The sequence below is a fragment of the Protopterus annectens genome, chromosome 2.part1 (genome assembly GCF_019279795.1).
Source record: "Protopterus annectens isolate FY-2018-M chromosome 2.part1, PAN1.0, whole genome shotgun sequence".
Taxonomy (NCBI): domain Eukaryota; kingdom Metazoa; phylum Chordata; order Ceratodontiformes; family Protopteridae; genus Protopterus; species Protopterus annectens.
Window position 1 is genome coordinate 1459027925 of NC_056729.1, and position 14862 is coordinate 1459042786.

General features: G+C 40.3%; 1 protein-coding gene across 1 annotated transcript in view; it reads left to right on the top strand.

Moving 5' to 3' along the window:
• UGDH (UDP-glucose 6-dehydrogenase) overlaps positions 1-14862 on the top strand; it is a 293962-nt gene that overhangs the window by 252851 nt on the left and 26249 nt on the right. The window contains exons 7-8 of the mRNA XM_044063569.1: positions 13866-13963; positions 14080-14190. Coding sequence (XP_043919504.1) covers positions 13866-13963; positions 14080-14190 — 209 coding nt within the window. The remainder of the gene's footprint in view (positions 1-13865; positions 13964-14079; positions 14191-14862) is intronic.

A 14862-nucleotide genomic window follows, 5' to 3' on the forward strand; every position in this document is an offset into this window, starting at 1 on the left:
GCGCGTAGCTCGATGGGATTTGGATTTTCTGAGGTGCAGCATGTCCATTAATTCCGGGTTAGACATGGCTTTATACATCAGGCACAGATCGCCTCTGAGCAGGTGGTATGCCACTGAGTGAGTAGAGCTGGAGTTTCTTTAACCGGGCAGCATATGGCATCTGTTTGAGCCCTTTGATCCTCTTGGTAAGGTACTTTTGGGGTCTTTCCAGTTGCTGCAGGTGTCTGGTAAGGTACATCCCAAAAGGGGCATTGTACTCAATTATGGGCCTGATGAGGGATGAGTAAAGAGGCACGATGACCTCCCCTGATCTAGATGTGAATCCCTTCATGATTGGGTGGGCTATATAAAATGTTTTTCTAACCACTTTGGCCACGTGGTTGTCAAATGAGAGATTGCTATCAGCTTGGGTCCCCAGGTCCCTAATTACTTCTTCTGTACTTAATGGATTACCACCTATGTGGTAATTTGTGGGCACTTTGTTTTTGCCAAAGGGGATGACTATACACTTTTTGGCGTTTAGCTTCTGGCACCAGTTGTCTGTTTCTATGAGGCCCTTTTGGAGGATGCTTGTGTCGGCTGGAGAGTCAATTGTGGTGCCCAGTTTGCAGTCATCTGCGAACTTGGTCAGCCACAGTCCTTCCATGTTGGCCTGTACCTCCGAGAAATATATACCGAACAAGAGAGGTCCCAGGACTGAGCCTTGTGGGATGCCACTTGTAACTGGTTTGGAGTCTGACATGGCTCCAGCAATTCTAACCATGTGGGTTCTGTCCTTGAGCCAGTTTGCAACCCATCTAGTGACATAGGGGTTTATATTTAAGCTGGTGAGCTTATCTATAATGCTCGAGTGGGGTATTGTATCAAAGGCTTCTGCAAGGTCCAGGTCGGCTGTGTAGACCACCTTCCCTCGTCAATGGCCTTGATGACTGTTTCAAAGAAATCAACCAGGTTTAAGAGGCAGGATCTGCCCTTAACAAAGCCGAACTGGGTAGGATCCAGTGTCTGTAGGTCCCCAATATCTTTATTTATGAGGTCCATGATGATCCTTTCCATAGCTTTGCAGACCAAGCTAGTCAGGCTTATGGGGCGATAGTTTCCAGGATCTGTTGAGGCACCACCTTTGTGGAGAGGGACCACTGTTGCTGTACGCCACTCTTTGGGTACATATCCTGTAGTAAGGCTGAGACTGAACAGTAGTTTTATGTTTGGGTTTAGCTCTTCTTGGAGTTCATGTAGGACACAGCCCAGGACACCGTCTGGTCCCATTGATGCTGTGTTTTTTGCTTTGGAGAGGGCTGCTCTTACCTGAGCATCTGAGATGTCAGGGGGGCAGCACTCTGCTGGGATAGATATTTGCCCTTTTGGTGGGGGGGGGAGTTTGCGCTGAACCTGTCAGCTAGGATGTTGGCAATGTCTCTGGATTCGGTGTATTTTTTGTCATTTTGGACTAATTGTAAGTAAAAGTACTAACTGTAAGTAAAATATTTTTTTCTTAAAAGTAGTACTTTTATAATGCATGATATAATCTGCATGCTGTAGAATAAAGCTTTCTCAGTTACTTTCAAGTGCAATGGGGTTACTAAAGTAAACAGGTGTCCCTGTTTTTTTCTTTTTTCTTGTTTAGTTTTGAAAAATGTAGGCACTGCAATGTAAAAAAGGAAGAAAAGTCAAATCAAAAGAGCATGATACAAAAAAATTGTATGTGCTTTTTCTCACTGTTGCTTAGGGGGATGACTGGATTAAGGTCATTGGCTTGATCTAGTGACAAGTTTTAAGAGAAAACAAATAAATAAAAAGGAACATTAAATGTAATCCCCTAGCAAGTGAAAGCAACTGTGTAGCTGGTGCTCATGTCGCCATGGAGGCCATCTGATTAAGAGCAATATAAGCAGAATGCTTCTTTCTTTCAATGGCTAGGAGATGTTTTCTGAAAGTATTCAAGTGTTTTCCCAATCTGGAAGAGTAATAAAGATAAGACAAAAACAGCACTTAGTAGGAGCACAGGCTGTACCATGCATCTTAGCATAGATAACCTTCCTTTTAGGTTAATCCAAGTCTACGAGTGGGGCTGTCAGTCTGGGACAATTGTCCTACTGGGAGGGTAAAACTTCAGTATTTGAAAATGTACATAGCTTTGTGTGTACGTATTTGGTTAATAGGTTTTATAGGTGTATTGAGGGTGTGTTTGCTTTGTTTGAGGGCTTTCATTAAAAAAAAATTGCAAAATGCAACATAAGCTCAAATGGCTATGACAAGAAATAACTGTATAAAAGATGAACCTGCCACACATTAGTATATGCATGTAACACAAAAGAAGGATCTAGACACTTAACAAAAAAAGCTGTTACACATGGTAATAACTTTTTAACATAATGACACTTTCTATATTATCTTTAAATGTAAATGGTCTCACAGATTCTTACAAAAAAGAAAGAAATTTAAACTATATTAAAAATGTAGATTGTAAATAGCTATGCTACAGGAGACACGTTTTCAAAGAACTGAGCATGTGAATTTAATAAAGAAAGGTTTTCAGGATGGTTATTCAGCAGAATACCTGGAACAAAGTAAAAAGAGCTCCCATAGTGATAGAAGAGGATAAAAAAGATAACAATGGTAGATTTGTAGTACCAAAGGGCTGCTGGCAAGGGAGGAAGATTGCACTGGCATGTATTTATATTTGATTAAAACTGCAATAATGGAGCTTAAGAAAATTCTGGGAGAAATAATTAGCTTTCAGCAGGGAATACTACTTATAGATGGGGACTGGAATTTGACTTGCAGCAGTCAAGATGTTTCTAGGGGGGCCCAAGAAGGGAAAATATAACAAAGGAGAGTAGATTTTTTAAGAAAATTATGAAAATATTTGGCATGGGGGATGTAAATTCAGGAGTTCAGAGTGATTTTATATGTTGTTCTCCAAGATAAAAAATTGGGCTAGGCTAGACAGAACTTGTATTTCACAGGAACATATGCATTTAATTGAAAGTTTTAATACACATCCAATGACTATTTCAGATCACACACCAATAATAACTAAAATAAAAATGCAGGGTAATGAAATTAAAATGAGACACTGGCACATTCCCATCTATCTGTTAAAAAGAGAGGAATTTAAGAAATGGATTGTGGAAATTATTTGGGAGTTATTAGAGGAGAAGGAAATTTATTCTGAAAATATTGCTATGGAGAGGTACAAAATTAAAGTGGAGTTTAAAAATAAGGTGGAAATAAGAGAGAGAGATACAGTTAAGAAGTAACGAGAATTATTTAGAGGGACTAGCAAAAGTTAAAGTATTGCAGAATAGAGGGAATCTCCCAGAACAAGAGGAGGAGCAATTGCAGAATGCTAAACAGAAAGTAAGTGATTATCTCGATAATATGCATGTTTAGAAAAATTGTTCTTAAGCAACTGTTTTTGATAATGACTCCAAAGCACAAAAACGTGTAGCACAACGACTGTGGCAGCAGAAAGTAGAAAGAGTTGTCACCAAGCTTAGGGAGCCTATAACAAGGAAGGTAACAAGCGATCCTATAGAGGTACTAGAAATATTTCAGAAATTTTATGAAAATCTGTGTAAAGGAGGTAAGTATGGAAGTAAAGGTACAAATAGAAATGTTTATTGAAGCATTCGATATGCCAACTTTAGAGGTAGATGAGACTTAATTGCTAACAGGATAGAAGGAGGTGTGATAAAAATGGTGATGGTTAACCAATGTACAGAAAAGTTCCCAGGAATACATGGTATTCCTGTAGATGTTTGGAAGCTAGGAGTGGAAAAACTGGAAAATTTTGTTTAACAGCATTTTAGGAGGAGAAAAAGCACCAACATTCTGGAAGAATGTGGTGGTGGCTGTAATAACTAAAGTGGGTAAAGACCTATCTGATCCAGCTTCATGCAGGTCAGTTCTGATCGTAAACCATGTTTATAAAGTATTTGTCTGTAGTGGCTAAAAAAATGGCAAAGGTGATGGCAAAATTGATAGATATGGATCAGTGTGGTTTTGTGGAGGGGCAGCAAATACTTGACAACATTAACAGAACACTGATGTCCCAGAGGGAAGCAGAACGTAAGAAAATACCACTGTTGCTGGCATGCCTTGATGCAGAGAAAGCATTTGACAGAGTAAGCTGGGAGTTTCTAAGCAGGGCAGTCCCCTGGTAAAATTGTAAGGTTGATTAGAAGGATATATGAGGGACTGGAGGCAAAAATGAAAGTGGGTGTGCTCCCCTCTGATGATTTTTGTTTGAGCAGAGGGACTAGGTGTGGATGTCCTCTTTCCTCTATTTGCCTTTTATTTAGAACCATTGGCAAAAAAATAAGGGACTCGGAAATTCAAGGATATAGTTTGTATGGTAGTCGAGAAAAGCTGGCTGTATAGTGTTTTTTCAAGGCTATAATTGGTGTGGTAGTCAAGAAAAGCGGTCTCTATTTGCAGATGATATTTTTTTATACTTGATAAAACCAGAAAAAGACATTTCAGTGTTTTGGAACATTTTGAGATAGTTTCAAGTCTATAGGATACAAAATGAATGAAGCTAAAACAAGGGCAGTAGCTGTAAAGTATATACCCACACAAGAATTGGTAAAGCAGTATTCTTATATATCCATATTTATGGAGACATGGTAAAATAAAGTGTTTAGCAGTATGGATTAAAAAGGATTCTGGTGTGGCACCTAAGGATATGTGGGATGAGACTGAAAAAAGATAATCCAAAAACTGAAAAATTGAAAGCTCTGTTTTATGGATATAGAGAGCAAGATGCAAGCACTTAAATGTTTAGTTAATTTAGTTTTATATATGTTTTATCCACAGGTCAGGCATATTTTTATCAACTAGAGGAGAAGTTTTTCAGTGGAACAAGGCAGTTTGGGATTATCCGATCTGAAGTGGTATTTCAGAGATACACAGTTAAGGATCCAGTACATAGCACAAGCAAAAATTATAATTCAAAGTGAAAAGGGATGATGACAAAACGGGGGGGGGAGGGTCTCAAGAAACAAGGAGAGTCGGATTTTGTATGCATATCCTTAAGAAAAATAACAATAATCATACAGGATGTTATATTTTTAAAGTAGTAGAAAGTAATCTGAGAACTAAGCCAACATGGGAATGGAGAAAGAATGACTGCAATTAGAGATACAGTTAATAGACTAGAGGTATCTGGAATTTACTGGAGAAAACTGCAAAAGAGCCAATGTTTTGGGAGCAAATAATTAGAGAGGGAAAGGTAATAGGATGGGAAGAGGCTAAGAATTTATTTGGACTGCCAGCTAGAGATTGCCTTCCCTATCAAAGATTGATATCATTGTATAGACAGAGAGAAAGAAATAGAGAGATCTAAGTGAAAGACCAGCACTGGGTAGAGTTTTTAGTAGAATCTAGAACAGCTGTTAAAGGAATAATTAGTAGAGCATATAAAATATTGCATGATAATTATAAGAATCAATCTGAGGAGGTTAGGAAGGATTGGGAAGAGAGGTTGGATAAGCAATTCACAAAGATACAATGAGGGGATATTATGTATGTCCCCCAAATATGCATCTATGTCTAAAAGATTTAGAATATTTGCTTCAAAGTGTTTACATAGGTATTTTTATTTTTCCTCATGTAGATAACAAATGGAAGTGTGATGAGGAAGAAAGAGGTAATTGGGAACGTTTTCTGGGAGTGTAAGTTGGCGGACTTTAAAAATTCACTGCAGACTACTTACTCAGAAATACTGGTTGAGCATACTGGTATAACTAAGGAGGTGATGTTTGGAGCTATGATACAGAATCAGAATTGTCTAGACTGCTAAGTCTAATTATGTTGGCTGCCAAATTTCAGCCAGACTGGAAATGGGATCTTAAGAAAAAGGCAAGAGCAAATTACATAGAAAAATGGGAAGTGTGTAAACAATCCATGTAGTGGAGGAATGAGGTTTAAAAGAAGGTAGGATTTAAATGAGGTATGTAATGTTTGACTGACAGTGATTGGATAGATTATACGTGATGTAGAATATTGCAACTAACATTATGTTAGTATGGTTTATTTTCATTTATATAAATGTATGATTGCCTATTCCATAAGTGATAATTTAATAAAGATGTTTAAAAAAATTCCATCAGATTACTGTCAACCTTGAACTTTAAGAAATAAATAATGAATGTATTGCACAAAAAATGTTGCACATGAAACAAAATTAGGTAAATAATAAATATATTCCTGTTCAAAATAATTCATAAAAATGTTGGCATGTGAGGGGGGCAAAACTTACCCCATCACCAGACATCTCAGCTTCCAGATTTTTGCAGAAAGTCCATTTTTTTGCCTCATATTTTTGGTCTGTTTCTCATAAGATCTGTGGTTTTCTTGCCATTCAGTGAGGACTGTCACCAAAAAATGCAAACCTGTAAGTTTCAGATTTCAGATCTTTCAGAAGATACATGCTAATGCAAAGTCTGTTCTAGAAACTTTCTAGGTTTATAAAAGTAATAGTTAAACTTTGTTCCAGATTTTGGGTCTTTGTCCCTCCACTATTATTGTCTTTGTCCAGATTTCTTGCGCTGAGACAGTGAGAGGTATTGTACCTTTTTTCTAGAGGTAAAAATCTATCAGCAACATAAAAATGTCAACAAAATTCTACTAAACATAACCTGTTTTTGTAGATCCATCTGACAAAAAAATAAAAACTGTTTCTAATCCAAGTCTATGTTACATATTATTATCATGCAATGATTGAACATTAAATGTCGGCAAAAACAGTCATTGCTTATAACCTACTCCTCAATTTTCTTTTCAAAACTTGATATGAATCCCAAGCATAGGAGCTTCCAGATTTTAATAGGAGTGTTCCACACAGAGAGACTGTAGGCCTAATAGGTGAATTTACAACAGACGTATGGATTTTGGGTAACCCACAAAAATGGAATCTGTAGTGCTGAGAAAAAAAAATCCCTAACTTAGTTTAACACTTTTTCATAATACTTTGTACTGTTTGATATAATCTTCAGTGGGGACCCCCCACTAAGATTTCTGTAAGTAGACAGGTCCAACAACACCCTAAAACAAGTCTTCCTATATTATAAAGGATTCAATAAAACAATTTTTTTCTGCTTCCTTAATTACCAGATGCCTTGTCTTACAGTATTTTTCTAAATTGTTTAAGACATCCCCTTCAGCTTTGTAAGATTATAAGTAAATGTTTATTCTTCAACAACTGGTTATGGGATGTTAGCAAAAGGTATTAAACATGCATAATGTGAATTAGATACCACAGGGTAGCAAGCATAAGTATATTTGCAAACGGCATTTGAATTCAATCTGTGTAGCTTAATATTAAAATATTACTTTCACAGTGATCATTAGTGAAGCTTTCCTCTGTTGTATAAAAAGAAATATCAGAAAGCTAACCTAAAGAAAAAACATTTTCATTACTAACTTCATTTGCATCATTATGTATATCACAAATATTAAGCTGTTTAATTGCAAAAAATATATAATTTCACACTTTGTAATAAATGCATATGCATCATCTAGTGCTTTGTATATCCTAGGGACAACAAATTTAAGTGGTAATATACCCCCCCCCTCAAAAAAATGTAGTTTGTCTGCATGTCTTCACTATTTAGGTTCAGTCTATTGTAAACTGACTGGGTTTTCAGTCAACTCTGTCATTTTCTTCTTTCAGCTATTCCCATTAGGGGTCGCACAACAGATCATCTGTTTCCATTTCTTCCTGTCCTCTGCATCTTGCTGTGTCATACTAACCACCTGCATATCCTCTCAAACCACATCCGTAAATCTTTTCTTGGGCTTCCTCTTTTCTTCTTACCTGACAGCTCCATCCTTAGATTCTTTTCCCAATATACCCAGCATCCCTCCTCAGCCCATGTCCAAACCAACACAGTCTCGCCTCTCTGGCTTTGTCTCCAAACCATCCAACCTGAGTTGACCCTCTAATATATTGATTCCTAATCCTGTCCATCCTTGTCACACCCTGTGCAAATCAGTCAACTCTCTCATATAAATAGATAAATATATAATTAGATAGCTAAAGATATACAGATAGTCAATACACCAACCAGGGGCGTAGCCATACTCGATCTGGTCCTCACTAATATGGGAGACTGCTGCACACCCCCTACACTAATGCCTTCCCCTAGTAAGGTCAGACCACAAAATAGTCTTCTTTGAAGTAAAAATAAAACCTGGTCCCCCAGCAAACCCTGGAATATTCAGGAGCTGTTTTAAGGCTAGGTGAGTACCTGGCAAAATTTCAAGCCCCCCATAAACCCTGAGAACACTGCTGCCTATGCAGAACTGTTTACAGAAACCCCATACAAGCATATTACTAGCTGCATAGAGGTAGCTGTACCCACCAGGAAGAAGTGCAGAACTAACTCAAAAAAACAAGCCACCCTTGTGGAATCACAAAATCAATAGGGTGTAAAACAGGAGGAAGAAAATCATGGCAAAAATTAGGAGGTGCAGCAATCAGCATGATAAAAGCACTCTTATCAAACTAAACAAACCGCTCAGAGGACAAATAGTCTACCAAAGCCAAATTTTAGGTAAGTTTGGCCTCCCAGGCCAAGGACAACCACAGAGCATTCTCTAGTTATGTCTGCAACCTCTAAGGCAATACACAATTGTGTGCAGAGCTCACTGTAAATGGAGCCACCTACACTGAGCAAGAAGACACAGCAAACCTACTAACTGATAATTTCAGCTCCAACTTTACTCCTGTCTCCCCCTCAAACTTCCCTCAGGAAATACCATCATATAATTCCCCATACTATCATTAGGGAACAGGTCCTTAATGCTCTCTCTAAGACCAAGGACACTGCATTAGTGGGCCCAGACAGTATCCCAGGATGCCTTCTAAGTAGCATGAAACATGACCTATCAGAGCCTCTGGAATTACTATTTAACTATAGCCTCCAAACAGGCTTCATGCCTCATGAATAGAGAAAGGCAACAGTCATCCCTGTGGATAAAGGTGGGCCATCTACAGACCCTGGAAACTACAGAACCATAAGTCTCACTAGTCTTATATGTAAAGCCATGGAAACAATTGTCATGGAGATGATCAACAGAGATATAGTAAACCTCCAGACACTGGACCCAACCCAGTTTGGTTTCATCAAGGGCAGATCATGCCTAGTCAACCTGTTGGACTTCTTTGAGAAGGTCACCAAAGCAGTGGATGAGGGCAAAATTGTTCACACTGCTTACCTCCACCTGGTCAAGGCTTTTGATACAATACCCCACTTGGGCATTGTTGATTAACTCAAGATGTTGGGTACAAACCCGTATGTCACCCAGTGGATAGCCAACTGGTTCATAGACAGGACCCAGGAAGTTAGAATTGGGGAGTCCACCTCTACAAAGAGGCCAGTCACAAGTAGAGTCCCTCAGGGATCAGTCCTTGGACTGCTCCTTTTTTGGCATTTACTTCTCAGAAGTTAAGGCTAATGTCAGTGGTCTCTGGATGACTATATTTGCAGATGATTGCAAATTAGGAGCTGTTATTGAATCTCACACCGACACAAATGTTCTCCAGGAGGGGCTGACGCAGACAAACAACTGTGTCAGAGCCATGGACTAAAACTAGATGCCAAGAAATGCATAATAGTATCCTTTGGGAAGTCATCCATCCCTGGTAACTATCATACTGACAATGCACCCCTTAGAGTTGTCCCTGTAGTCAGGGACTTAGGGACACACGTAGATAGTAATGTAGCTTTTGACCATCACTTGTCTACAATGATGAGGAAGTAATTCTATGTTGCGCAACTTATAAACAAAGGTATGGTATCTGAGTCCAAAGAAGTCCTTGTTCCACTCTATTTGGCTTTCATCAGTCCTATCACTGAGTACAATGCCCCCTTTGGTATGTACCTAAGCAGGCATATCCAACAATTGGAACGTCCATAGTGGTTCCTCACTAAAAGAATACAGGGCATAAGTAAAATGTCCTGTGCAGACCACTTCAAGGCCCTATCCCTGTATTCTGACTCCTACAGGCTTTTCGGATCATAGGAGGTTACTAGGCTATTGGCCATGAGGCTGTTATAAGCCTAGCCAAGAGTTTAGCCCATGTTTAGACAAATCAGCACCCAGTGCCCCTGTCCAGCAGGGACATGGGTGAAATCCCAGGGGTATAGTTTCTGTTTCCCATCCAGTTATCCAGGTTGCACTTAAAAAGGGGTAAAGATGTACTCCGCTTGATGTGGAGAGGGAGTCTGTTCCATAGATGAGGGAGTTTCTGGGACACAAATCTGTCCTGCCAATAAATCATGTTGATATCACAGACCAGGTTGAGGCTGCAAATGTGGGTTACTCGAGTGGAGCTTGACTTGCGGATACGCAGCAGTCCAATCAAGATGGGGTCCATGATCACCTTGTATGCCAGACAGAGGTCACCTCTAAGGAGTCTGTATGAAACTGTGTAGAGAGATAAGACTTTTAGCCTGTGTTTGGTAGATGTTTGAGGCCTTGGATTCTCCTGGTGAGGAACCTCTGTGGTTTCTCCAGCTGCTGCATGCGATTTGCAAGGTACATGCAGAAAGGTGCATTGTAATCAACAATGGGCTTTATAAGGGAAGAATACAGGGATGTTATGACCTCCTTGTCCCCGGATGAGATACCCTTACTTATGAGGTGGGCCTTGTAGAAGGCTTTTCTGTACCATGGAAGCAGCATGGTGGTCAAAAGTCAGGCTGCTGTCAACCTTGGGTGCCCAAATCCCTCACAATTGAGTGCTTAGAACATTGTTAATGTGATAATTTGTGGGGACGTCATTCTCCCCAAAGGGGATGATGATGCATTTTTTGGTATTCGGCTTGAGGCCTTGTTTCTGGCATCAGTCATTTGTCTGAGTGAGACCCTCTTGGAGGATATCCATATCACTAGGGGCATTGATGATAGAACCCAGCTTGTAGTCATCTGCAAACTTGGTCAGCCATAGCCCACTGGTTTTGGCCTGCATCTCAGAAAAGTATATCCCAAATAACAGCGGCCCCAAGACTGAACCCTGGGGTACGCCACTTGTTATGGGTCTACTGCTTGAGATGTCTTCCCTTATCTTGACTACATGGGTTCTATCAGTGAGCCAGTTTTCTACCCTTCTGGTAACATAGGGATTGATGCCTAGTTGAGAGAGTTTGTCTATTATGCCCAAGTGGGGAATAGCGTCAAAGGCTTTGGCCAGATCAAGGTAGGCGGTGTTCATGTAGGCGGTGTTCATGGTCTTCCCCTCGTCCATGGCTTTGGTGACGGTCTTAAAGAAGTCTACCAGATTTAGCTGACATGACCTCCCCTTGACAAAGCCAAACTGTGTAGGATCAAGTGTTTGGAGGTTGCCAGTGTCCTTGTTAATGAGGTCCATGATAATCTGTTCCATGGCCTTGCAGGTCAGGCTAGTTAGGCTGATGAGTCTGTAATTTCCCAGATTGGTGGGCGGCCCCACCTTTGTGTGAAGGGATGACAGTGGCTGTCCTTCACTCAGCTGGGATGAAGCCAGTACTCGGGCATTGGTTGAATAGGGTGCCTAATGTTGCTGCATTTTCCTGCCTGAGTTCACGTAGGTTGCAACCTGGGATGTTATTGGATCCCAAGGAGGCTGTATTTTTTGCCTTTGAGAGAGCAGTGATGACCTGTTCCCTAGATATAAGGGGAAGGGGCAGATACTGGGGATGTCCTGATTTATTGATGAGGAGACAGAGGGGCAATGTTTTCACTGAATCTGTAATCCAGCAAGTTTGCTGTATATACAGCATTTGTATGTGGGGTCCTTGACCACCAGTTCTGAACAGATCTGGGTGTTTCCTTTGAGGTTGCAGACATACGTGAATAAGGCCTTATAATTGTCTCTAGTTGATATGCCAATTTGGACTCGAAGTTTGTTTGGAGTATTTCACTAGTGCACTTATTTGCTTGTTCAGGCTAGGGAGACATTGCTTCCAACTGGGCACCTGCTCCATTTTGGTCTTGGACAGCAATTTTTTCCTTTTGTTATAGAGTTTATTTATTGGAGATGTCCACCAGACAGGTTTACTCTTCCTTGTGGAGGATGACTTAGTCCTGTCCGGGTATTCCTGATTCCATGCATCTATATAAATGCTCATATAGTGCTTTGGTGTAGCTTTGGATATTGGTGCCAGTTTCTACAGAGGGGGGAGGGGGCTGTAAAGCTGTTTATACCATCCCTCAGGAGGCTGCAGTCAGCTTTGGAGAAGTTTTTATGCCTGATCCTAGCTAGAGGGGGGTTGGGGGAGATGATGACTTTGAAAGTGACCACTGTGTGGTCGGATCTTACCAGGCAGGAGTGGTTACTCATGTTGGTTAATACCAAGTCCAAGATATTATCGCCCCTTGTGGGGGTATCGACTAGCTGTTTCAAGGGATTTGCATTGATAAAATCAAGGAATCTCTGGGCATTTGTGTTCTGGCATGAGTAGTTCTTTCAGGCTGTGTTTGGGAAGTTAGTCACCCAAGATCAGGGTAAAGGGTTGAATCTTGATAGATATGAACAGGTACAAATAGGCGGATTGTGCATCTTGAGTCATATTTGGGGGCCGGTAGCTATCTATGATTTGAATAGAGGTCTTGTCAATGGTTAACTGCACCTGGAGTGAATCCTGTGCATCATACTGTATGACCACCCTGGAGGTGTGTACGTCTTTAATGTATATTGAAATTCCACCTCATTTGGCTTTACTGCCCACAGTTTGGGGTCTGAATGCATGATAGGATGAATAACCAGGTAAGGTTGTGGTGCGCTCTGCAGCCTTGAACCAGGTCTCCCTGACTGCACAGATGTCAGCATTCTCCAAGGTTAGGGGAGGGGAGATCTATGCCTGGCATTCAGGGCATTGTCAGACCCCACTCTGATGGACCTCCCGCATATCCACAAAACAAGCAGCACCAGAATTACCCATTCTAAAGACTTAAACCTTGCCTGTGATATAAATAGCACCTGCTGGAGAGATAGGTGTGTATCCCAGAGACTACCCCATCTATGGAACAGGCTCCTTATCCATGTGAAGCAGAGTTCCTCCCTAACCCAGTTCAGGTGCAACTTGGACAATTGGACTGGACACCAGAAATTCATCCCTGGTTTGGCACCTATGTCTGTAATTGATACAGGTAACCTGTGAGTGGTTCATCTCCCAGGCCCATGCTTATACTTATCAAGGGTATCAGAACTTGTCAGAGATTTGGGATGTATGACTAGGCTTAAAAAGGACCTTGTGGCCATTAGCCTATGAATCTATGAACCTATATCTATATAAAGATGCACACTGACATGCTGTCTGTCTCTTTCTCTCTCACACACACAGGCACACACTCTTGCTCTGTTCTCACACACACACACACGCACACACACACACAGGCACACACTCTTGCTCTCTCTCTCTCTCACACACACACACACACACACACACACACACACACAGACACACACACACACACACACACACACACACACACACACACAGTTGCTCTCTCTCTCACACACACTCTTGCTCTCTCTCTCACTCACACACACTCTCTCACACACACACACACACACAGGCACACACTCGCTCACACGCACACACTCTCTTGCTCACACACACGCACACACTCTCGCTGTCACACACACACACACATACACTCTCGCTGTCTCTCATCACACACACACACACACACACACACACACACACGTATGTAACAGGACTAAAGCTTCCAGGGCACTCCCCAAAAGAGGTGCTCTTTTGTTTCTAATGTGTCTTGGCCAGATTTAAAAAAAAAAAAATCATTGTCATTATGTGTGGATAACTTTGTTTTTTCAAAGTGTGTGTTCTAAAATTGAACAAATCCACTTTGTTTTTCAGTGTCTCATTTGGTGACTGTATGCAGTGATCCATATGAAGCCTGTAACAGGGCTCATGCCCTTGTCATTTGCACAGAATGGGACATGTTCAAGGTAAGACTCTGTTATTCTGTTCCATCATAAAATTACACTGGTCATCATAAATCTCTTGTGTGGAGGGAAACAGTAGGACCTTTTTTCATGTTGTTGTTTCTATCTGTGTTCTATAGGACCTGGACTATGAACGTATTTATAAAACCATGCTGAAACCGGCATTTATCTTTGATGGCAGAAGAGTACTAGATAATCTCCATACTAAACTTCAGAATATTGGTTTTCAGGTAATAAAAAGTTGTTTTGTTTTGTTTTATATAATATTTGAAGAGAAGAGATACTGTACTATTCCAAGATGGAGCTGTTTCTGGTAATAGTTGGGTAAAATACACAGTTGCTTAGACAGTGAAGTGTAAGTATCAAACAGAACACAATTTGAAGCTTAAAGTTTGGACAGAATTTGAAATATTTTTTTTTCTTGGAAGTTATATTTACACTCTAGATTTTGTTCATTCCCAAAATGAGATAATGTACAGACTTCATTAAGTCATATTTAAACAACTATGTTTAGAAAAATGTACGAGTGAATGTAAAAGCACAGTAATTCTGATAAGTAATTAGGGGCAATACATTGCAGCAAATGAATAACGGATAAATAATAAGCATGTCAAGTAACAAAGCTGTGAAAATAATGGTATTTTGATAATTCCAAGAGGACTTGTATTAATTGCATGCAAAATGATTTAAAATCAGAAGAGATCCCTAAAAAAGGGTCTTAGGGGAGTGCTATGGACCTAAAACTGAGAAAGACTACAGCTATACAGATAGAATGGAGTTTATTCTGAGGGCATCTCCGAACAATAACATTGCTTGATTTAGAAGTAAGGTTGTAATTGAAGATGGTTAATGATACTTGCAAAAAGGCGGAATAATTCAAGTTTCAAGAGTTTAAGCAACGC